Source organism: Lonchura striata, chromosome 24, assembly GCF_046129695.1.
Source record: "Lonchura striata isolate bLonStr1 chromosome 24, bLonStr1.mat, whole genome shotgun sequence".
In the NCBI taxonomy this organism is placed as follows: Eukaryota; Metazoa; Chordata; class Aves; order Passeriformes; family Estrildidae; genus Lonchura; species Lonchura striata.
In genome coordinates this window covers 970,578-993,670 of record NC_134626.1, presented here as the reverse complement: position 1 = coordinate 993,670, position 23,093 = coordinate 970,578, and the positions used below count along the sequence as shown (strand labels likewise).

The 23,093-nt window shown below is 54.7% G+C and overlaps 1 protein-coding gene across 1 annotated transcript in view; it reads left to right on the top strand.

The window, feature by feature from the left end:
- Positions 1 to 293: 293 nt before the first annotated feature.
- SAMD11 (sterile alpha motif domain containing 11) overlaps positions 294 to 23,093 on the top strand; it is a 78,567-nt gene continuing 55,767 nt past the window's right edge. Inside the window, exons 1-2 of the mRNA XM_021537770.3 lie at positions 294 to 1,080; positions 2,059 to 2,150. Coding sequence (XP_021393445.2) covers positions 294 to 1,080; positions 2,059 to 2,150 — 879 coding nt within the window. The remainder of the gene's footprint in view (positions 1,081 to 2,058; positions 2,151 to 23,093) is intronic.

Below are 23,093 nucleotides of genomic sequence, written 5' to 3'. Positions count from 1 at the left end.
CCGGGGCTCCGTCCTCCGGCGGGCGCCGGCGGGGCGGGGAGGGGTCGCGGAGCGGCGGCGGGGGCGCAGCGTTTAATTTTAATTATTGCATATAAATAAATAAACCAGGTGTCAGTTTAAAGGAAGCAGGGGGGCAGGGTGAAAGGGGGCTGGCTGGCTAGGCGGCGGGGAACCCTCCAGCCTGGCGAGAAGGTGGGTTGATCTAGGGGAATCAATAAGCTTTTTTTTTTTTTTTTTTTTTTTTTTTTTCCTTAAACCAAAATAATGTCTACGGCAGCAGAGACCTCTCCGAGATGTCAGGTATTAGTCCGGAGGGGCAGATCTGCGAGGCACACAGCAGCTCCCGGGTCTACGGTACATTAGGCTCTCCGTGGGAGAGGGATCCCAGACAGCTCTGCTGGGGAGCCAGCCCAGGAGATTTGTTAGCGGGCTGCTCCGGGGGATACCAGCCACCTCCGGCACCCGAGCGCCAAAGGTGCTTGTGCTGCTGCTGCTGCTGCTGCTGGCGCATTTCATCCAAACTCCAGCCAGAGCCAGGGCAACTTGAACCGGAGACATTGGAGCCGCTGTGCTTCGGAGAGACGAGGGCGCACGGGGAGCGCGGCGGCACCATGCCTGCTATCAAGAAGGAGCGACTTGACAGGGAAGAGATGGCCCTGGCAGCTTTTAACCAGCCCATGGAAACCTTACCGGACTACCTCGCGCCTCTGGCCGCCGCTGCCATTCCGGTGGTCACCCCGCACCCGCCGGCTTACGACCAGATCTTCGCCCACCGCGCGTACCTGGGCTTCCAGGAGCCCCACCACCCCCACCCGCACCACCCCCACCACCTCCCCGAGGACCTGATGCTGGAGAGGTTTTCCTCCATCCCGGATTTCCAGCCCTTCTTTGACAACGGAGAGCCTTGCATCGAGGTGGAGTGCGGGGAGAACAAGGCGCTGCTCTACATCAATAAGTTGTGCCAAGGGAGCAAAGGACCCTCTATCCGGTACCGGGGAGAGTGGCTCACGCCCAACGAGTTCCAGTTCGTCAGCGGCAGAGAGACGGCCAAGGACTGGAAGCGCAGCATCAGGCACAAAGGTAAAGGCAGCGCTCGCCGCGTGCGGGGTCCCCGCTCCTCCTCGCATCCTCCCTCTCCCCCGTGCCCGGGCAGAGCCGAGCCCGCGGGGCAGAGCCGAGCCCGCGGGGCAGAGCCGAGCCCGCGGGGCACAGCCGAGCCCGCGGGGCACAGCCGAGCCGCCCTCCCCGCGCCCCCGGCCCCTCTCTGCCGGATCCCCGCGCCCCGGTACCGCCGAACTTTTCCGAGCGCTTTGGGAGCGGCTGCCTTTGGTGAGGGGGGGGGTTTGGGAAGCGGGGGGATACTTGGGGGGCTCCTCTCCGCCGGAGAGAAGTTCCGTGGGGCGCGGGCGGGGACCTGACCCCGGGCGGGAGCGCGGGGCTCGGGGCGGCAGCGCGGCCGGGCCGGCACCGGCGGGGCGGCGGGCGGGGCGGAGGGGGTGTTCCCCTCGCAGCTGGGTGGTGCGGGACCTCCGCCGCGCCGGCGGCTCTGACGGGCGCCTGCCCTGCCTCCCTCCCTCCCTCCCCGCCCGAGCCGGCGCCGCAGTCGCGGCTCCGCGGCGGAGCTGCTGCTGCTGCGGGCGGCAGGTGGGGAGCGGGGCCGGGCGGCGATTAGGGGCGGCTGACGCCTCGCCTCGTTATTGAGCGGGGCTGCTTTGCGGCCGGGCTCCGCTGCCCTGGGGAAGCCTCCGTCGCTCCGCGGTGAGTCCGGAGGAGCTGCGGGAGCTGCCCGGGGCCGTGCCCGGAGCGGGGGCGGCGGGAGCGGCTCCGAGCCCGGCGGCACCGCGGGGGCTGTGCCCGGCTCCCCTCCGCCGGGACCTGCGGGGCAGAACTTGGCTGCAGGGGCAGGCGGGGTGGGCGCTGTAGGCAGGCGAGGGGAGGGCTGTTTATATGGAAGCAGACGCGTGCCTCCCCCTCCCCCCCTTCCCTAGATACTTTCCTTTTATAAGCGTGCTGATTCTTTTTCTTCTTCTTCTGCTTTTTCTTCTCTTCTGCATATAGGGAAAAGTTTGAAGACTCTTATGTCCAAAGGAATCTTACAGGTACATCCTCCAATCTGTGATTGCCCTGGGTGTCGAATTTCGTCTCCAGTGGTAAGATTATTGTTAAACTATGTGCTTTAGTTAAGACATCTTCCCTCTCCTCTGCCTCCTAACCTTAAACAAAACAAAAAAAATCCCTTTGCTTCTGTGCTCGTGGAACCGTGATCTGCGAGGGTCACGGAGGCTGCCAGAGCCCTGCCCGCACTGCTGCGGGTTCCAGCAGCGTTAGAGAGGAGCTTGGAAGCAGAGCAGACGGGAAGAGCAGCGCTTGACCTGAAGGAAGCAGCACTCGGTGGGAATTTTTGGTTTTCAGGGGGAGCTGTGTGCACGCAGAGGCAAATCATGGAGGAGCCTCTTCCGTGTTCCCACCCCTTGGTTTCTGTGCGTTGTGCACAGGTGTGAAAGTGGCTAAATAAAGCAGAAGGGAAATGTAATTGCACCCACGTGTCAGAGTCAGAGCCGGCACGGTTTATAAACCATCAGCTAGGTGAACTGCATGGGGAGCAGCTCAAATGCTGACAACTTGAGCATCGTTTGTGGCTTAGATCAGTGGTGGCTTTTATAGGTCTTCCCAACTTTTGGGTTCCTTGTGTGTTCTTGCTTTTATCCTGAGACTTCCAGAATCTCTTATCAGCATTTTTGTGGGAAAGATGTTGATGGTATAAATAAACGGTGACAGAAATCGTAGTAAAGTAAGGCCTTAAAACAGTTAATTGTGTGTGAAAATAACCATGAAGTACAATAGCATCTAACTGGGAAGGCAGAGCTGTTGGTTTGGGAACTGAAGCCGCTCTTGGGCTGAAAGAACTTCAAACACTGCCAGTAGCGCTGTGGAAACAAATGCTGCTGGAAATTTATGTGATTTTATCCACTGGAAATCAACCGTTTTTGATTTTGTTGCTTGCTTATGCTTGAGTGGCCAGTCTGTGTTCAGAGGCAGCGTCTCTGTGATCGGAGATGACAGAGCTGGGAGCTGGCTCCTGCCTGCGTGGTGTCCCTGTGCGCGCGTGGCTGTGTCCCAGACCCCCCCATTCCCACGGGAAGGGGCTGCAGCCACCTCCCCCAGTTCCAGACCAGTGGGGAGATGTGTCCTGCCTGTGTGGTGTGGCACAGCCACCCGCAGCAGTGCCTGGCATCTGAGCCCTGGCTCCTGCAGCTCCTGCAGCTGGGACAGCGTGTGAGGTGGTGCAGGCAGCTTTCTCCAGCTGGGAGCTCTGCCTGTGTTGTCAGCTGTGCGGCTCAGAGCCCAAAATCTGCCGGTGACAGGGATGTGCTGCTGTTGTGGGGATGCTGAGAGGTGCCTGGCCAGGTGATGCTGTCTGCTGGACATTTTCTGGGCTAGCAGTAGCCAAAAGGTCGTGATGCAGTTTCCTAGCAGCAGCATTTTCAGGAGTGGTGCAGGGGTAGGTGCATTTCCAGATGGGAAGCCAGCTGTGCATGAAGCCAGTGTCTGGCACAGCCTTTGAGAACTGGGTTTGGAAAGTACAGATAGAGGGGAAAAAAGAGGTTGGTGCAGTTTTGGGCAAGGAGAAATAAATCTTTCTGGACTTGGCTCCCACTGCTTCCCCAGCTGGGAAAGGGGTTTTGGATGTCAGGATTTGCACAGCGAGGTGAGAGCCCAGGGAGGAGTTCTGTCAGGGCTGTTCCTCAGTGCTCCCTGCACTCTCTGTGCTGTACTTAGAGATGTCCCTGACCAAAGGACAGTTCCACATTTTGGACCTGAAGTCTTTGGGTAGTGCTCTGTGGTGGCTGCATCCACTGCACATCCAGAGCAGTCACACAAGGAGGGGGATTAGGAATTGGGCATGGCTTGTATTTCCCCATTTAGAGATCGCCCATTCGAGCACCGCTGAGATCCGAGGGCTGATTCTCCTGAGAAGCAGAAATGCTTTATATTTTACAGTGCAGGGGACAGAGACTTGCAGTGCCTGGTCCTCGTGTGATCCGGCGGGGGTGTGGCGATGGGAGCTGATGCTGTGTGCAGCTGGTTCCACTGCTCTGAAATCATCCCTGGGACAGCGGGAACCGGCCGGGAACACTCAAGCGGCGGCTGTGGCGGGGGCAGGCAGCCTCCCCTCGGGGTGCACAGAGCTCCGGGCGGAGCCGGCTGCCCCTGCGGGAGCGCGTCCCGGGCCAGCCCCGGGAGACGAGGGGTCGGTCTGGAGGGGAAACCGCGGCGAGCCCCCGGCCCGGGCTGAGCCCCCGGCCCGGGCTGAGCCCCCGCTGCTCTCGGTGCCCCCGGAGCCCCCGGTGCCCCCGGTGCCCCCCGGCCGCCGCCGGCGCCGCGTCCCCGCCCGGGACCGGCGGGGCCGGGGCTCGGCGCCACCGCCCGCGCCGCTGCTCGCAGCGGGGCAGACGGGGCCGGCGCCGGGCCCGCTCCGCCACCGACCGCCGGTTTCCTGGCGGCTCGGCTCGGCGCGGCTCGGCTCGGCGGAGCGGCCCCGCCGGCGCCGCCGCCCCCGGGCTGCTCCGCGTGGTCAGACATCCACCCCTCCTTCCTTCCATCCCTCCTTCCTTCCATCCCTCCTTCCTTCCATCCCTCCTTCCTTCCATCCCTCCTTCCTTCCATCCCTCCTTCCTTCCATCCCTCCTTCCATCCCTCCTTCCTTCCATCCCTCCTTCCTTCCATCCCTCCTTCCATCCCTCCCTCCTTCCATCCCTCCATCCATCCCTCCCTCCTTCCATCCATCCCTCCTTCCATCCATCCCTCCTTCCTTCCATCCCTCCTTCCATCCATCCCTCCTTCCATCCCTCCCTCCTTCCATCCATCCATCCATCCCTCCTTCCATCCCTCCCTCCTTCCATCCCTCCCTCCTTCCATCCATCCATCCATCCCTCCCTCCTTCCTTCCATCCCTCCTTCCATCCATCCATCCATCCATCCATCCCTCCCTCCTTCCATCCATCCCTCCTTCCATCCATCCCTCCTTCCATCCATCCCTCCTTCCTTCCATCCCTCCTTCCTTCCATCCCTCCTTCCATCCATCCATCCCTCCCTCCTTCCATCCCTCCTTCCTTCCATCCCTCCTTCCTTCCATCCCTCCTTCCATCCCTCCCTCCTTCCATCCCTCCATCCATCCCTCCCTCCTTCCATCCATCCCTCCTTCCATCCATCCCTCCTTCCTTCCATCCCTCCTTCCATCCATCCCTCCTTCCATCCCTCCCTCCTTCCATCCATCCATCCATCCCTCCTTCCATCCCTCCCTCCTTCCATCCCTCCCTCCTTCCATCCATCCATCCATCCCTCCCTCCTTCCTTCCATCCCTCCTTCCATCCATCCATCCATCCATCCATCCCTCCCTCCTTCCATCCATCCCTCCTTCCATCCATCCCTCCTTCCTTCCATCCCTCCTTCCTTCCATCCCTCCTTCCTTCCATCCCTCCTTCCATCCATCCATCCCTCCCTCCTTCCATCCCTCCCTCCTTCCATCCATCCCTCCTTCCATCCACCCCTCCTTCCTTCCTTCCTTCCTTCCTTCCTTCCTTCCTTCCTTCCTTCCTTCCTTCCTTCCTTCCTTCCTTCCTTCCTTCCTTCCTTCCTTCCTTCCTTCCTTCCTTCCTTCCTTCCTTCCTTCCTTCCTTCCTTCCTTCCTTCCTTCCTTCCTTCCTTCCTTCCTTCCTTCCTTCCTTCCCTCCTTCCCTCCCCCACCATCCATCCATCCCTCCCTCCCTCCATCCCCATCCCTCCCTGCCTCCCTCCCTGCCTCCCTCGCTGCCTCCCCTGCACGCTGGGCTGCAGGAGGGGCTCCGTGCCCTTCGCAGGGCCGAGGTGCAGGCTCAGCCGTGGGGCAGCAGGGCAGAGCCTGCCCCGGCCTTTTCCCCTCTGTCCCTTCAGCCTGGGGGGGCACAGGGCGCCAGGCCTCCGCAGGGTGAGCTGCCAGATGTGCACAGGGCTCTCCCCCACGTTTGTACCGTCAGTTGGGGCAGGCACAGTTCCTTTCGGAGCCCTGGGTGGATTGCAGTCTGCTCTGGTGAAACCCATTCCCACCAGGGCTGCCTCTGCTCCAGACCCTCCCCTACCTTCTCTCCATCTCCGCTTCCAGCCCGCAGCCAGGCTGGAGGGGGCAGTGGGCTCCTGCAGCCTGAGGAGGGGAGAACAGCTCTGAAATCCTCCCTGATGAACCAGAATACCTCAGATTTGTGAAATCCAGCGTCCAGGATAACAGTGGAAGGACATGCCTGAACACTGCGTTGTTTCCCTTACCAGACTGTGACTCTCGCTGTGTTTTCCATTCTCGTGGTGCTGCCTCTGAAAGGGAGTTGGGGCTGGGGCTGGCTGCTCCTCATCCTCTTTTCCCATGGTTTTGGGCAGGGTGTCTGTTTGAAAGGTGGCCCTTCAGATAGAAAGAGCCATTTCCCCAAAGCTGTTGTGACACGGCCACACTCAAACCAAGACAGAAAGAGCAGTAAGTGATGTTTGGGTTTTGCCCCATGTGCATCACAAGCAGAGCCACAGGGTGGGTGTGCACTGCTTGGGCACTGTTTTGTTGTTGGCAATTTATTTGCTTGCTGGGGCCGTGTTTTGCTCTTGGTTTGATTTATATGTGATTCCTTTTATTTGCTGCTTTTTGCTTTTCGTCATCGTGGTTGTTGTTTTCCTTTGCTGCCCTGAGGTTCAGGCGTCAGTCCAAGACTTTGTCAGGGATGGAAAAAGGAACTATCTGCTGCTAACTTCAAAAATGCCAGTAATGAGCAAAATCTGTTCTTTGGCCCTGAGGTTTCTGAGCCTTCTCCTGGTCCCTGTTTTGGGTGGAAGGCAGCTCCGTGTGACCCCAGAGAGTGGCTTTGTGTCACTCGTGGTGCTGGGCTCTTCTGCCCGTCCCTGGTGTTCCCCTCCTGCTGCTCCACAGAGCTTCCCTGAGAGCCAGGAGCAGAGCAGCACCTGGGCAAGGAAGGGAGATCCCTGGGCTGCTCAGTGGTGGGATCCAAATTCAGGGGCTTTCTCCAAAAGGGGAATCTCCCACACCGGGCACGAGTCTTCCAGGAGAACTCTGCTATGGTAAGAGCACTTTGCCTGCTGGAGAATTTCCTTGGCTGCCTGCAGAAGCAGGATTCATTCTGAAATTTCACTGTTAACTGAATAGATTTGGGTTCCTTTTGAGCTGCCGTGGGCTCAGGGATGGGAGCTGGAGAATGTTGGGGTTTGTGTGCAGGGGACTGTTTTCATAACTTTGCCTTTGTGTCCCTCGGGGCTGCCTCATGAATGTGGAAAAAGCCCCTCTGTAAAGCAGACTTATAAACCTCCAAATGCCCCCAAGGTCTTTGGCACAGTCTGTTGATTTTTATTTGTGGTTTCATGCTGATTTGGCTTGTTGCTTTTAATCCAGCACATTTTAGTTCAGGTTAGTGTTTGTTGGAGGTTCTGGAGATAGATGGGCTTTTTTTGTTTGTTTGTTTGCAGGGTTTTTTTTTTGGTTGTGTTTTGTTTTGTTTAAGGACTTGGCCCAGGTGGATTTTAACCTGTGTTGCACTACAGACTTGCAAGTTCAAATGGAATTCTTAACAGAAGTTGATTGAAGCTCTGTCAGGTCTCAGCTTTCTGGGGGAGCTGCAGAGGAGGTGAATCCTGCTCTGAAGTGGGGCAGGGGACTCACAGAGCCCATCCAGTGCTGGGCAGGGGTGCTGAGTGTGGGTCCAGCTCACGGGGCTCCTGTGGGGGCAGTGGGGACCTGTGTGCTGCTGCTGTCACCGAGAGGTCCCTGAAATCCCCTGCTCTGGGGCCAGGGAGCGCGTCCAGCTGGGGATTTTCAGGGGCAAGCAGCTGGAAATGGGAGCCAGCGTGGCTGGGAGAGGAGCCCTGAATGCTCCGTGTGGTGGAAGTTATTGCTGATGGTCCCAGCTCGGGCTGCAGTGGGAAAAGGAGCAGTTATTGCTCTGTACAGAGGCAAAACAAACCCAGATCAATGGCACCGAGAGTGCCAGCACAATGCTGAAGGATTTCATTTTGTGGATTATTAAATACCCTCTGGAAAGGAAAATATTAATTGGACTGCAGGCTTGTGAGTGAACAACGGAGATGTAGAAGCAGCTGTGGCTTAGGAAAATAATTTTCTCTTGCAGGAGGCTGTCAGGAGCTCCTGGGGGGCGAGGTTTGCCCCCGTGCAGGAGCTGGGGTGAGGATTCCTGCTCTTCAGGGAGCAGTGAGGAGACAATGGGGGCGAGAGGTCTGGCGTGATGGCAGGGCAGAGGAGGAGCCCTGTGCGAGGTCAGTGCTGGTGGGAAGCAGGCCAGGGAGGAGAGGGACAAGCTCCGTGCTGAGCTGGGTGTGGGAGGGAGCAGATCTTCTCCTGGGATGCTCTGGGGCTGCACGGGGGATTCCTCACCCCGCAGCCAGCACGGCGCTGATTCCCTCAAGTGCCCTGGGCTCTGCTGCAGGAAAAGGCAATTTCTGAGCCCGCAGTGTGACCCAGGAAATCAGCCAGCACTGCTGCCTGGCGCTGGAATTCTCCTCCTCTGAGGAGAAGAAAGTGAAGCCTGGGCAGAAGGACAGACAAATAAATGTGGAGAAGCAGGGGAAGCAGCATCATCTCATTAGTGCCGTGTCAAGGGCAGTGTAAAGGTGACACAGGAGAAGTAATTTTGCTGTCAAAATTATTTAGAGATGTCATTAAACTGCTTAGGGCTGTCTCTGGTGCTTCGGGGCACAGACACCTGGTTTTAATTTGCGCTGCTCCATGTCCAGACTCGCTGGCCCGGCTCAAAGCGAGCGGTGCTGGTGGCAAAAGCTTTCAGTGAACTGGGGGCTGGGAGGCAAAGGGTGGCCAGGAGCAGGATGAACTCCCTCATAAACTCGTTAATTTAAAACTATCCATCAGCTCGGCTCTGCAGGGATGATGAGCTCCTCAGCTCTGGTTCAGCTATGGGACAGGGAGAGCAGAGAGCAGCTCCCTGCTGGGAACTGCTGGAGGTGTCCAGGCCAGCTGGGACAGGGCTCGGAGCAGCCTGGGATGCTGGAAGGTGTCCCTGCCATGCCAGGGGCTGCAGTTCAAGGTTCCTTCCAAGCTAGGCCAGTCTGGGGTTTTATCATTGGCCCTGGGCTTTGGAAAAGAAATCCCCTTTGTTTTTATTTAATTACTGCTTTGCCAAAATACTGCGCTTAAAAAATCACTTTGTTTGCTCTCTGTTTTTTCCTTTTTTTACCTCGTTTGTTTGCTTTTGTGGCGTTTGTTAGTTTGTTTGCTTTTGCTTCCCTCCTCATGCATTGTCCTGCCCTGTTTCTCCCATGCCCAGTCCGTTTCCTTTATCTGGAAAATTATTTGCTCCTCCTCCTGTTTGGCATCTTCCCTCCCTTCTCCCCTCTGTGGACAAGCATCGCCTTCACCTCCCCAGCTGCAGAATTCACCTCTCTCCCCATTTCAGGGCTGCTTTTTTCTCCTGGGGCACGCTCACCTCCCTCCCTGGCAGGTGTCCCTGCAGAGCTCATCGCAGTGTCCCAAAATTGTGTTTTCCAGCTGGGGGCAGGGAAATCCTCTCTGGAGGGTCCCGAGTGCTGCAGGATCAGGTGCAGGCTGTAAATAAACCAGAGCAGCTCTGCTGTGCCCATGGAGGTGTCTCTGTCCCTACCCCTGCTCTGGGTTTCCTTCCTGCTGTTCCTGCTCTTGTTTTGGCCAAGGCAGCGAGGACAGGGAGGAAATTTCACATTCCCCAGGTCAGAAATAGTCTGATAAGGGGTTTTCTTCTAACGGTGTCTGAGCTGAGGAGGGATGAATGGAGGGACTTCACAAGCACTGGAAGGTTCTTGCTCATTTATTTTGCCTCTAGCCCACGGGAAAATTGTAGCTTTTACTTTATTTTGCACATGGATACAAAGCCACAGGATCTGGGAAGGCCACCAAGCCCAAATTTGCCCTGTTTTTGGATTAGCTGCACAGAAACACTGCTGCACATCAAATCCCTCATTTTCAGATGTCAGGAAAGCTTCAGTCCCTGTGCAGGGCAGGTTCCTGAATCTCCTACATCTCCAGCTGGGAGGAAACCCAGAGGAGCACGGTCCTGGAGGCAGTGTCACCTTGGGGGGACATCCCCAGGCACCAGCCAGCGCTGGGAATGGGGATCCCAGAGCCCTGGGATGGGGAAACCTTGAGAGCTTCTGGTGGTGGCAGAGCCACGGGGCAGAAAATACAGAAAATACAGAAAATACAGAAAATACAGAAAATACAGAAAATACAGAAAGACGTGCAAGATTTCTGGTGACAGAAGTGCAGTGAAGTTGTGTTTGCTCGGAGCCGGTGCCCTGTTCAGTGCTGGGACTGATTTCAGTTGTGAAGGATTTGGGAGCTCTGAATTCCTGGGTAGGAAGCTCGGCTGCTCCCCGAAGAGCCAGAGCTCCCTGCCTGGCGTGTCCGTGGCGTGTCCGTGGCGTGTCCGTGGCGTGTCCGTGGCGTGTCCGTGGCGTGTCCCTGCCTGGATCCCCGGATGGATGCTCTGGGTGCCACCGGCTGGGAGCTGCTGCCGCCGGGTTGCCAGGGCAACCAGAGATGGCCCCTGAAGACAGGAAAGGGCAAACATTCCTTTCTGCTACAGTCTGGAGCATCGGTGATTGAATGAGATTAGATGGAATTAGATAATCCTGAAATTCTCAGTGATTTGACGCCAGACCTTTATTAAATAAGTAAAAGTACCAGCCCTCATAATAAAAATGAATTCTTTTAGATCAATAACTTTCCCCACTGCTCGTCACAGCTGCGATTCTTGAGATCTCTTTTTCTGTGGTGTAGGGGGAAGCACACAAACCTGCCTTTTTAAAATTTTATTTATTTTCCTTCTCCCAGAAGGGACAATAATATCAATTCCTCTTTTATTTCCCCCTTGTGATTCACCCACTTAACCCTAAAGTACCCTTGCAGAGGAAGGCACTGCAGGGTTCTTCAGGCTGATTCAGTGCACTGGAATTTACAGCTCTGGGGTTACTTAAACACTGCACACCGTTACTCTTAGCTATCACAATGTTTTAGAGTTAAAGAGAGAAAATGAAAATAGATGAAAGTGTGCCACGAATGGCTGGGGGTAGTTTTTTGTTCCTTGTGTGTCCCAACTCCTGGGACCTCATCGGTGCCCGTTCCTGCTGGCTGCAGAGGGACTGGCCTGCCAGACAGCACCGTGTTCACCTGTGCAGTGGATTTGGGTTAAAATGTGGTTAAAGCCGAGTGCAGGGTGCCCTTTGATGGCAGGCAGGTTCCAGTTCTGACTCCTGGCTTCCTTGGCATCCCCAGGCTGGCAGGGCTCGCTGTGCCCCACAGGACACCGGGCAGAGCGTGGAAAATTTGGGTGTTCCGGCCCTCAGGCGGTTCTGGTTTCTGTCAGGCTGTGTTGGCCCTTCCAGAGCAGAGGGTTGATTTATTCCGAGAGATTTTTTTCTGTGCTGCAGCTCCAGACACCCCTGCTGAGGGTGTTGCTGGCACGGTGGACAGTTCACGCTCTCACAGCAGAGCCTGGCTGCTCCTCTGCAGAATGCTTTTAATTCCAAGTTAAAATCCAATTCATTTTCTAATTCCCGCATTAGCAGTGTGATTTCTTAAAACATCTTTGGCTCGAAATCCATGAGCTGCTCATGCAGGTCTGGATCTAGACTCGTTTGTATCAGCAGTGTGCATCTGGGGTTTGCTTTTTTTTTTTGAAGTCTCACCTTGCTGTGATGGATTTCTCAGGCATAAGTTCAGTTCAGAGTAATTCCGTGAGGCTGGGGGCATTTCTGTCCCCTGGCGTGTGCAGAGGACCGAAATCATCCTTGCTTTGGGAGGATTTAGTTCTGCCTTTGATGTGTCTGCTGTTGTCTTTAAATCACTGCAGGACCTGCAGAAAGCGTGTTTAAAGGATATTTGAAATGATGTCCTCCAAGTTGCTGTGCTTTTCCTTTTGCTGAAAAACTTCTGCCCTGAGAGTCGTTCTGGTGGTGTGGTGGGACTCCTCCAGCCCCCCGCACTGCTTTTCGTGGCACGCTCTGGAAACAGGAGAGAAAACTCATTTTTCCCCCCTGTCATAAGGAAATACTGACATGGAGCAAAGTGAGAGGGAGGGAGGGACAGAGAAATAAATGGGTGTTCAAGGCAAATTGAGCTGCACTGGGAAAAACCCCACCTCACCAGCAGAACAGGACCAGATGCTCATTTTTAGGGTCCTGGAACGGTTTGGGTTGGAAGTGACCTCAAATCCCTTAAATCCCACCCACCTTCCCCAGCCCAGGGTGTCTGGGGGATTCAGGCAGGCAGAGTTCTCCCTTGCAGGGCTCTGATTCCACATTCAGGAGGTTGTGTGGTGTCAGAGCAAATACCTCGCACAAATCCAAGCACATTATGTTGGCACTATTGTCTCAGCAAAAAAAGATATATTGGTTTAACATATTTTCCATTAACAAGCTTTAATTTGCATAAATTATATCACCCTCTGTTAATTTATTATTACTTTTTCGGTTTCCACTATTTCATTATTTCTCCTGGGGGTTATAAAATTACTTGGATTATTCTGCTTAAGCTTTTTAAAATACAGTCACAATGCTGTGTTTTCCCATTTACCTTGCATTTCCTCATTGTTCTGAGGCCTCATTAAAAATCTGAGTGAAGTGTCTCAGGAACTTCCCTGAATGAGAATCCTGCAAGTCTTTGAGAGCGACGTACCCAAGTTTGCTGATTCCAACCCAAATCATTTTGGGAGTTTCTGTTTGGACACCTCCTCATTCACTGCTGGAATGAAAAGTATTCATGTCCAGAGCTGGCTTTTTCTCCCAGTGCAGAAACAAAACCAGGTTTTGTGGGAAGAGGAGGTGGGGACAGCTCAGGTGGCCCCAGCCCTGTCCTGCAGAGCTCTGCTGCAGGTGAGGCAGAGAGGGCAAACCAGGTGCTGGCTCTGAGCAGGCAGCATCACCCGGATTTTTAGGATTTTCTGAAACCTTCAGAGTTCACGTTCTTGTAGGAAACTTTCTCACACAACTTTGTGTAAATAACCTATTTTACATTCCTTCACAGAGGCGGAGAAATTGAATGTCCTCGTAGTTTGTCCAGTGTCGTTGGAGAGGTGGGATATTCACCCTCCAATCCACTGTCACCTTTAGAAAAATATAAATGTAAATTAAATGCAATTTCTGTAAATTTAGAAAAATATAGACGAGGCAGCAATAAAACCTCCTCTTGGTTACTTCACAGTAGCAGAGGTATTTGCTGTTGTGAATAGCAGTAGGTGCTTGTGGTACAGTAGCAAGAGCTCAGGAGTGCACATCCCAGTGCACATCCCTGGCTCCAGGGAGCATCCCAGGTGGGCAGGGCAGCAGGGGTGCCAGCACAGGCTGTGCCAGCACAGCTCTGGGAGCCTCCTCCAGGGCAGGGGCAGCTCCTGGTGCCCTGCCCTGGTCCCTGTGCCAGCTGCTGGGCTGGGTAAATCATACCCTGGTATCAGCCAGCCCTCCGTGCCCTCCCAAAAGCTGAATTTCCTTCCCCCTAAATCCCACCTTGGCTGTCTCACTGAAAGAATCCGTACTTATTGCTCCTTTAACTCGTGTTTTTACAACGCTGCTCTTGTCTTTTGTTTGCCTTCAAATGCCATTTCAGAGGGGATTTTTGTGGAGTTGCAGCTGGCACCCGGTGTCCAAACAAAGGCAGTTGTGTGCCTGCTGTGGCTTTGCTCTTGCTGTGTTTGGGAAGGGCTCACCTGCCTCAGCAGCGTGCACAGGGAGATCCAGCTGAGCCCCTGGGAAGCTCTGCAGGGATTTGTCCATCTGATCCCTGTTTATTTTAATGGGGCATTTACTGCTCAGGAGCTGCCTGTCAGACCTGAGCTGCTGTCTCCACAGCTAAGGGCTGTAAGAGTTTGACCCTAGTTTGATTTAACCCCTATTTTGGCTGGTTTTCCATCGGAATTTGGGTTTGTGCTGGGTTTGAGTTGGGTTTTGCCTGTGCAGAGATTTCCCTATGGAGTTCAGGGGATGTTGTGCTGTGCTCTGACATTGGTATTTTACTTTTGCTTTGAGCTGGAGTGAGGGAAATCCAGAGAAAGATTCCTGGAGCAGGATCTGTCCATGGCAGGAATTCCTGGAGCAGGATTTGTCCAAGGCAGAGATTCCTGGAGCAGGAATTGTCCATGGCAGGAATTCCTGGAGCAGGATTTGTCCAAGGCAGGAATTCCTGGAGCAGGATTTGTCCAAGGCAGGAACTCCTGGAGTAGGACCTGTCCAAGGCAGGGCTGTCCTGAGCTGGGGACAGGAATTTGGAATTCCTGGAGCAGGATCTGTCCAAGGCAGGGCTGTCCTGAGCTGGGGACAGGAATTTGGAATTCCTGGAGCAGGATCTGTCCATGGCAGGAACTCCTGGAGCAGGATTCCTCCTTGGCCTTTCAAGCAGGTGTCCCTGGGGCTGGCTGGGGCACAGCCAGGGTGTGAACTGCAGGTGGTGGCTCCTGCAGGAGGAGGATGTGATGGGAAGCAGCCCAGGCTGGGATTTCACTTTCCCTTTGCCAGCCTCCTCCAGTGCAGGCGCTCCTGGGGTGACCCAGAGCTGCTTAGCAGAGCACAGGAGGATCAGGAGCCTCAGAGGAGTCTGTGTCTGCTGCAGGGGGGATTAGGGTTGGCAATGTCATTGCTAGAGCTTGTCTCTGGCTGGGTTTTTGTGTTTTAAGAGGCCTGGAAAATCAGCAGGTAAATCTGAAATCGGGACTGGGTGCTTGGAGTGGCACCTGTGTTCTCAGAGCCCCCCTCCTCATCAGGTCAGCACAGCTGTGTTGTTCCTGAGTTTATCCGGGCAGAATTCCATCCAGGGGCTTCCCAAGCCCAGCCCAGCCTCATTCCAGCAGGGAATGACCAGCCTGGGCTGCTTGCCTCGTGCAGGACAAGCCCAGAGTGCTCACTCTGAAAACTCTGCTTTACTGGGCTGGGTTAAAGCAGGGCAGCTGCGGAATGGGCACCAGCAAAATGCAATTCTGCAGCGGGTTCTGCGTTAAAAATGAAGGAGAAACCCCAGAGCCCCAGAAGAGCAGTGGGCACAGTGGGGTTTGTGCACACAGAGGAGGGCTGGGGCTTGGGGCTCAGGGGGCAGGAGCTGCTGGAATTCCCTCGGGAATGCCAGCTGTGCTGTGCTGAGCTGAGCTGAGCTGTGCTGAGCTGAGCTGAGCTGTGCTGTGCTCTGCTGTGCTGTGCTGTGCTCTGCTGTGCTGAGCTGTGCTCTGCTGTGCTGAGCTGAGCTGAGCTGTGCTGTGCTGTGCTCTGCTGTGCTGTGCCCCTGTGCACGGCCCTGCCGGTGCTGCTGGGTCAGAGCCCTGGCCAGGATCTGTCCATGGCAGGAATTCCTGGAGCAGGATTTGTCCAAGGCAGAGATTCCTGGAGCAGGATCTGTCCACGGCAGGAATTTCTGGAACAGGATTTGTCCATGGCAGGAATTCCTGGAGCAGGATTTGTCTATGGCAGGAATTCCTGGAGCAGGATCTGTCCATGGCAGGGCTGTCCTGAGCTGGGGACAGGAATTTGGAATTCCTGGAGCAGGACCTGTCCAAGGCAGGAATTCCTGGAGCAGGACCTGTCCAAGGCAGGAATTCCTGGAGCAGGATCTGTCCATGGCAGGGCTGTCCTGAGCTGGGGACAGGAACTTCCCCCTGGTTTACTCCAGCTAACTTTGGTCTGGTTTTCACTCCTGTGTGAGATTAGGGGTTTTTTCACCTTCTCAGAAAACTCTTCCCTCTGGCATTGCTTCTCTTTCTTCCCTTCCAGCTTCTTGTTTTTCACTCTTTTGATGAATTATTTACCTCTCTGGTAGTGCTTTTTTTTTATATTCTCTTTGTGTTTACCTTCAAAACACACAACTCCCAACACCCTCCGCATCCTCCCCTGCTCGTTGGGAAGCCACTGTATTTATTGGTCATTCATTTCCCACTGTTATTTATAAATACAAATGTTGTAAAATCCTCTGGTGTCACCGGGTGGGGCTCCCAGTGTGCTGAGCCAGCTGGGTGTGTGTTCCTGGTGTTTCTGGGGGTCCAGGGGTTCATCCTTCGCAGCTAGGTGTGTGTTCCTGGTGTTTCTGGGGGTCCAGGGGTTCATCCTTCACAGCTGGGTGTGTGTTCCTGGTGTTTTTTGGGGTACAGGGGTTCATCCTTCACAGCTGGGTGTGTGTTCCTGGTGTTTTTTGGGGTACAGGGGTTCATCCCTCGCAGCTGGGTGTGCGTTCCTGGTGTTTTTTGGGGTACAGGGGTTCATCCTTTGGGTTTGGTGGTGCTGGCAGTGTCGGGGATCTGTGGTTCTGGTGCTGGGAGTGACCCCAGGTGCTGGCAGAACATGCCTGGGAGCAGGCAGGGCTGTGCTGGGGCCAGGATGTGTCCTCTCAGGTGAGCCCCTCAATCCTGGGGCTCCCCTCAGGTGAGCCTCACCTTCCTGGGGCTCTCCTCAGGTGATCCCCTCAATCCTGGGGCTCCCCTCAGGTGATCCCCTCAATCCTGGGGCTCCCCTCAGGTGATCCCCTCGATCCTGGGGCTCCCCTCAGGTGATCCCCTCGATCCTGGGGCTCCCCTCAGGTGATCCCCTCGATCCTGGGGCTCCCCTCAGGTGAGCCCCACCTTCCTGGGGCTCCCCTCAGGTGATCCCCTCAATCCTGGGGCTCCCCTCAGGTGAGCCCCACCTTCCTGGGGCTCCCAGCACCCAGGGCAGCTCAGCCCTGAGCGGTGCCAGGCACAGGGGGGATGCCCCAGCCCAGGCAGGGTTTGGAGTTTCCCTCAGCCTGGCACTGCCAGCCCCTCTCCCCGCTCTGAACTCTCCCCGTGCCCCAGCCGGGAGCAGGAGCTGCAGCTCCAGTGCCAGCAGCTGCTGAGAACCAGTTAATTTTTTATTGGATTTGAGTCGGGCTCCCTGGGCCGAGCCGCCCGCGGGCCGGAGCCGCCGGCAGCCGGGACTGGCTGTGGATAATTGACTTTCTCTGCCCTGGCCACCTCCATCACATCCACCTGAGAAACCTCCCGGCTCAGCCGTCAGGAGGAATGAAGTTAAACAAATGAAATTAAACAAATGAAATTAAACAAATGAAACGTGCCCTCCTCGGCCACGGGGCTGTTCCCCCCCTGCAGACAAGCAAAAAGCAGAAGAACTCGGCTCTGGAGCCGCCCCAGCCCCTCGCTGCCCCAGGCTCTGCCCCCATCCTGCCCTCCTTGGGCTGAGGCTGCTGGAGCTGCTGCTGTGCCCAAAAGTTCTGCAGCTCCTGCCCAAAAGTCACACCAGGCCACCTCAGCCCAGCGGCTCTCCTGGGAGCCTCCTCCTCCTGCTCTGCCCTCCAAAACAACGGGATGCAGGTGAGAAAAGGGCCTGGCAGGGTGTCCCCAAGAGGGGATGAGCAGGGGATGAGGCCAGCCCCAAAGTTTGGGATGAGCAGGGGATGAGGCCATTCCCAAAGTTTGGGATGAGCAGGGGATGGATGTGGCCAGTCAAAAATTTTGGGATGAGCACTGGATGAGGCCAGGCCCAAAGGCTGTGAGTGGCCACTCCAGCTCTGTCCCCAGCTCCTTCCCCTGCATCTCCTTGACCTTGTGGCTGCCTGATCCCAGGATAATCTCTTTTAAAAACAATTTATTCCCATTATTCTCTAGAATGCTTTGGTCTGGTAGCAATGTTTGCTTCCAGCAGCCTCCTCTCTCTGTAGTCCAGGTAGAAATAAAAACCCCAAACCCTCCAGTTGTGCTTGGAGCCCTTTGCCATCCATCAGCCAGGGGTCACAGGAACTGCAGCTCGTGTGCTCGGGTCTCGAAACCTGCAGGAAATCAGTCTTGGTTACACGTGAAATAAAGCAGTCTATGGGGAAAATAACCATAAATGTTCATTATTTGTACAGGAAAATCAATTTGTAGGCCAATTGACCAAATAAAGTAATACAATTTGCTGGGAAATCCCCCAGGTGTGGCAGGCAAATCGCAGAGCAGGGATGGAGGCTGAGGTTTGTGTGGGGAATGTGGGGTGGGAGGCTGAGGAAAGGAGTAAAACTGCAGAAAAGGGCCCAGCCCATGGGGGGAGAGGGGAAAACGGCCCTTTTGGTGGTTTTGCATCACTCAGAGCGTGATGCCAGGGAAGGTGCTGTGAGGAGGGGTGGCAGGAGCAGGGGGACGGGGACAGCCCTGCCCTGAGAGCTGCTCTCCTGTTTTTCTGCTGCTCTCCTGTTTTTCTGCTGCTCTCCTGTTTTTCTGCTGCTCTCCTGTTCTTCTGCTGCTCTCCTGTTCTTCTGCTGCTCCAGAGGTGCAGCAGCAGGAGTGGGAAGAGAAGGGGAAATGTCTGAAAGCATCCATGCCCTTTGCTCCTTGTCTCTTCACCTGAGAGGTGGAGCAGGCAAGGAAAGAAAAAAGGGAAAAATCTGTAAGCTTTGCCTTTATTTAGGAGACAGCAGCAGTGTTCCACTCTCAGTGGTGTGAGTTGACTTTTGCTCCATCAGAGCTGACTTAGATTGCCTGAGGACCTGGTTCACATCTCTGCTTCCTTCTTTGCAACCTCGGGCTGAAAGGGACAAACTCATTTGATGTGGAGACAGACACAGAAAACAGAGAGCAGGACACTCTGCAGCCTCCTTCCAAAGAGCTTCTGAAAGCAGGTAGCTCCAAAGGCCTGACAGATTTTCTATCTTGGACCTACCTGCCTTCAAAGCCTGGAAATTCCAGGTGGCTTTTCCCAGAAAAGCGTGGCTCTCACTCTGTTAACAAATTCTCCTTTGGGCTTTATAACTCACGGAGAGATTGTAAATGGGAAATGTTCCCCTCTGTTCCCACACCTTGGTTCTCTGTTTCTTCAGGGCTTCACAAAACCACGTTGTTAATTTTGATGGGAAGAGCTGCAGCTTCCCTTCTGGGCAACTTTCTTTTGGGTTAAAACTTCCACATTTCCTTCAGTTCCAGCAGGGCCCAATTTCCCTGCCTGCACAGATGAACCCCAGGAAGGGGGACAGGGACAGGGACAGGCAGGGAATGTGCTGGTGGTGGCTTTTGCAGCAGGAGCCTGAGCACGAGCAGTTCGAGGAAGGTGCTTGGGGTCACTCAGGGAAATTGTGGTCGAGGGTGATTTTCCTCTCTGGTTCCGTGGTCGAGGGTGATTTTTCCTCTCTGGTTCTCTTGGAGATAAAATACCCTGGACAGGATCTGGGCTCTGCTGGGGCTGAGCCGCTCTCTGACTGCTGGCAGCTGAGGGGTGGCTCTGCTGGCACAGCTGTCCCCAGGGTCTCTGTGCCCTGGTGCCAGCAGACCTTGGGGAGGCTCTGCCTGTGCCCCATTTCTCTGTTTTTGTGCCCCTCGAGTCTCTGCCAGAGCCTGCAAAGCCCTGCCATGGCACTGCTGAAGGTTGTGGCAGTCCCCAAAAGCTGGGACAGTTCTGGTCTGTCCTGCCTTTGTTTTCTGCCTGAGCACTGGGCTCCTCCATCAGCTCTGCCCAGCTTTCCCAGGAATTCTGCCTCTTGCCAGGTTTATTTGGGAAGTTGAAACGAGCTGGTTTTTTCAGAGGAGATGTTGTTGCTCTTTAGTAATTGCTGCTGTGCCTCTGCTCCCTCTTGCTTTGGGCCATCCCGGCAGGGCTGGGGCAGTCCCGGTGTGACCCTGGTGTCCCTGGAGGAGGACAAACCTGTCCGTGCCCAGGGCTGGCACGGCTGCGAGGGGTCCTGGGGACGTGTTTTTTCATGAACCCTGGGCCAGGAGGTGGGATGGGAGCCTGGGCACTCCTGCAGCCCGTGGGCTCTGCTGGGATGCAGATCCCGCAGAGCCCAGGCTGGATTTGCTGCTGGAGCAGCGGGGCTGGGAGCACAGCGGGCTAATGAAGGCCCAGGGGACAGGGCAGGATTATCCTGGAAGGCAAGCTGACCCTCTGCGAGGTGTTTACACTAATCACAGCTGAAGGGAAATGCAAACTCTGCCAGTTATCCTGCAGGGGGATGTGTGGTCCCCACTGCTGTGTAATGGCCCTAATTAAAGCCATTCCACCAGGTTTGTTATTTGGAAAAGCAAAAGGAAAATATCTCGGGCTCTCTGAACCTCCCCCTTTCCTTTCCCCTATCTTTATTATCAATAAAAAGAGAGAGAAAATGCCGTCTGGGCTTGAGGATTTCCTTCACATATGGAAGAGATTTAGAATTCTCCAGCTCCCAAAGCTCCCCCCAGCATTCCCTGTCTGCTCCCTGTGTTTCCCAGCCTTACCTGTGGACAAGGGATGCACGGGCTGCTTTCTCCTGCAGGTATTTTTTTTATTCCAATAGTAATTACTTTTGAGGGTTGAATCACAGGCACGTGAATCATCCTGCAAACAGCTTTGATATTTTCACCTGGGAGCAAATTCTTGGGGCATTTGCTGTGTGCCTTTTTGGTGGCCCTGGCTTGGCTGCCTGTGTCCCCAGGGACTGCACCTGCTCCTCTTGGGGTAAATTCCCACTGGGATCAGCTCCAGCCTTTCACTGGACTGCCAAACCTTTGCATTGTTGTTTTTATTTTGTTCTGTGGAGCTCTTTTTGCCTGGCAGCTCAATCTCTCTTGGTCTTTCCGTGGCTGGGATTAATTAAATTCTCACCAGGGGTTGTCCTGGCCAGGGCCCTGCCCTTCCCTTCCCATCTCCCCCAAGGTTCTTGTGCAGCTCCTTGGGTCTGGGGATTCTCGGATGGGTGGGAGCAGCAGGATTTGGTTTTGTAATCAGAATTTCCCCAGGAGGGAGCAAACCCCCCAGTGTTTCCCACCTTGCTGATGCTCCTTTCCTCTCGTGACAGAAAGATCAGCCTTCCAGGCTGCTCCACTCCAGACCCTGCTGCTGGTCCCAAGTTCTTGGTTGTTTTTATTTTTTTTTTTTTTTTTTAATTGCAGCTGCATCTCTGGGCTCGGATAACCTTAAATAATGTGCTTGCATCCATCTGATTTTTCCCGGGGAAAGGAAATATTCCTGGTGATTTTTTTTTTTTTTTTAAACCAAAGCCACCCCCTACCTGACAGCACTTTGGAGGCAATGAAAGCATTGATGGTGTCAGAAGAGCCTGGTGGGATGGGGTGGGAGCAGGAGAGGAGGGCGCTGGGGGTTATTGGCTCCAGCTGTGCCTCATTAGCTGCAGCCAGAACCCAAAAAATCCACCTTGAGCGAGGTTTGAAGGAGGGGAGGCTCGAGAGGAGGCTGCTCTGCAGAGACCTCAGCACTCACAGGGGCTTTGGAGGATTTTGGACAGGTTTGGCTATGTTAATTAAAGAGGAAAAGGGATTTTCTGCTCCCCATCCGAGGGCTGGGAGAGGAGGATGCAGCCCCCAGGAGGTTCCCTGAGCTGAGCCAGCGCTGGGAGCAGCTCTGGCCCCTCTCAGGCACTGCTGAGGGTGTTGGAGGGTTCCTGGGCCAGCATTCTGCATTATTCTGCATTATTCTGCACTATTCTGCATTATTCTGCACTATTTTGCATTACTCTGCACCTGCCCTGGCCCTCCCAGCTGTGTCTGGGAGCTGCTCCTCCCTGGGGATGTCCTGGAGAGGTTTTTGTGCTTGCAGTCTCCTTCCAAAGAGGTTCTGAAAGCAGGTAGCTCCAAAGGCCTGACAGATTTTCTATCTTGGACCGACCTGCCTTCAAAGCCTGGAAATTCCAGTTGGCTTTTCCCAGAAAAGCGTGGCTCTCGCTCTCTTAACAAATTCTCCTTTGGGCTTTATAACTCACGGAGAGATTGTAAATGGGAAATGTTCCCCTCTGTTCCCACACCTTGGTTCTCTGTTTCTTCAGGGCTTCACAAAACCACGTTGTTAATTTTGATGGGAAGAGCTGCAGCTTCCCTTCTGGGCAACTTTCTTTTGGGTTAAAACTTCCACATTTCCTTCAGTTCCAGCAGGGCCCAATTTCCCTGCCTGCAGAGATGAACCTCAGGAAGGGGGACAGGGAAGGCAGAGCCCTCCCAGGCAATGGCAGGACAATTGATTCTGGAGCAGGTTCTGGGCCAGGCTTCTGGCTACCTTTGTGCTTAATTTGAAAGTGATTTGAAAGCGTGTCTGCTGCTGGATTCCTCTAAGCAGATTAGGGAAGTGCAATTGATTCCAAACCGGCTGTAGATGAGTATAAAAGGCAGAATTGATTGGCTCAGTCTATTTTAATTTTCTGGGGAGCGCAGTAAATAAATAAATAAATAAATAAAGCACCCTCCAAACCTGAGGGTAAAAATCAGCGCAAACAGGACTTGTGAAATGGGGTTGTTTGGGCGGGAATTCTGGGATTTACAAGGAGCAGCCCTGCTTCTTGTCCCCTTTTGGCTCTCCCGAGGTGGCTTTGGGCAGAGGCTGCCCTTGGGGCACGTCCCCTGTGTGCACAGGGAGGGCAGGACTGGAGGAGCACCTTGAACACGAAACGTGTCTGAGGGCAAGAGGTGCCCAGCTCATAAAGTGCATAAATTTTCCCAATTTTATGCCATTTTCCCCCACGGCTCCCCTCTCCCCTGCAGCTCAGGGGGAAAAGCTGCTGTGGCTCCTGGGGTGATGCCTTCCAGATGGGTTTAGCTCGTTATCACAGCCATTAGGGCTGCCCTTAACGACCACAACTGGGATTTATTGACAGAGGTAAACAAGTTTTTGTTTGGTATTTGTGGAAAGTTCTTAATCTGTTTAATTAAAAAAACCTGGGCTCTCCTATCAGCGTTCCTCCCCTGCAGAGCCTTTCCCAGGACTTCTGCCTTTTGCCAGGTTAATTTGGAAAGTTGAAATTGGTTTTTTTTTCCAGAGAAGCTGTTGCTCTCTAGGTGTTCTGTGCATTTACTGGCTTTGTTTCACACACCTCTTCCCTGTCCAGAGAACGGGCACTTGCCCTGGCTGGGGTTCCTGTCCCAGTTCTGTGATTTTATTTGCTAAATTTGCAGATTCTGAGGCACTGCAGCCTCCCTGGTGTCCCTGCTGCTGGCAGGTGTCCCTTTCCAGGCCTGCATCACCTGCAGCATGACTTCCCTGGGCTGCTGGCAAAGCTTTAATGCAATGGTGATGTGGGAATATTCGCTGGGAAAGGTTCTGGAGGCAGAGTTTGGTGCCTGATTCTTTCCTCCCGGCGAGGGTGAGATGCAGGCTGGGCAC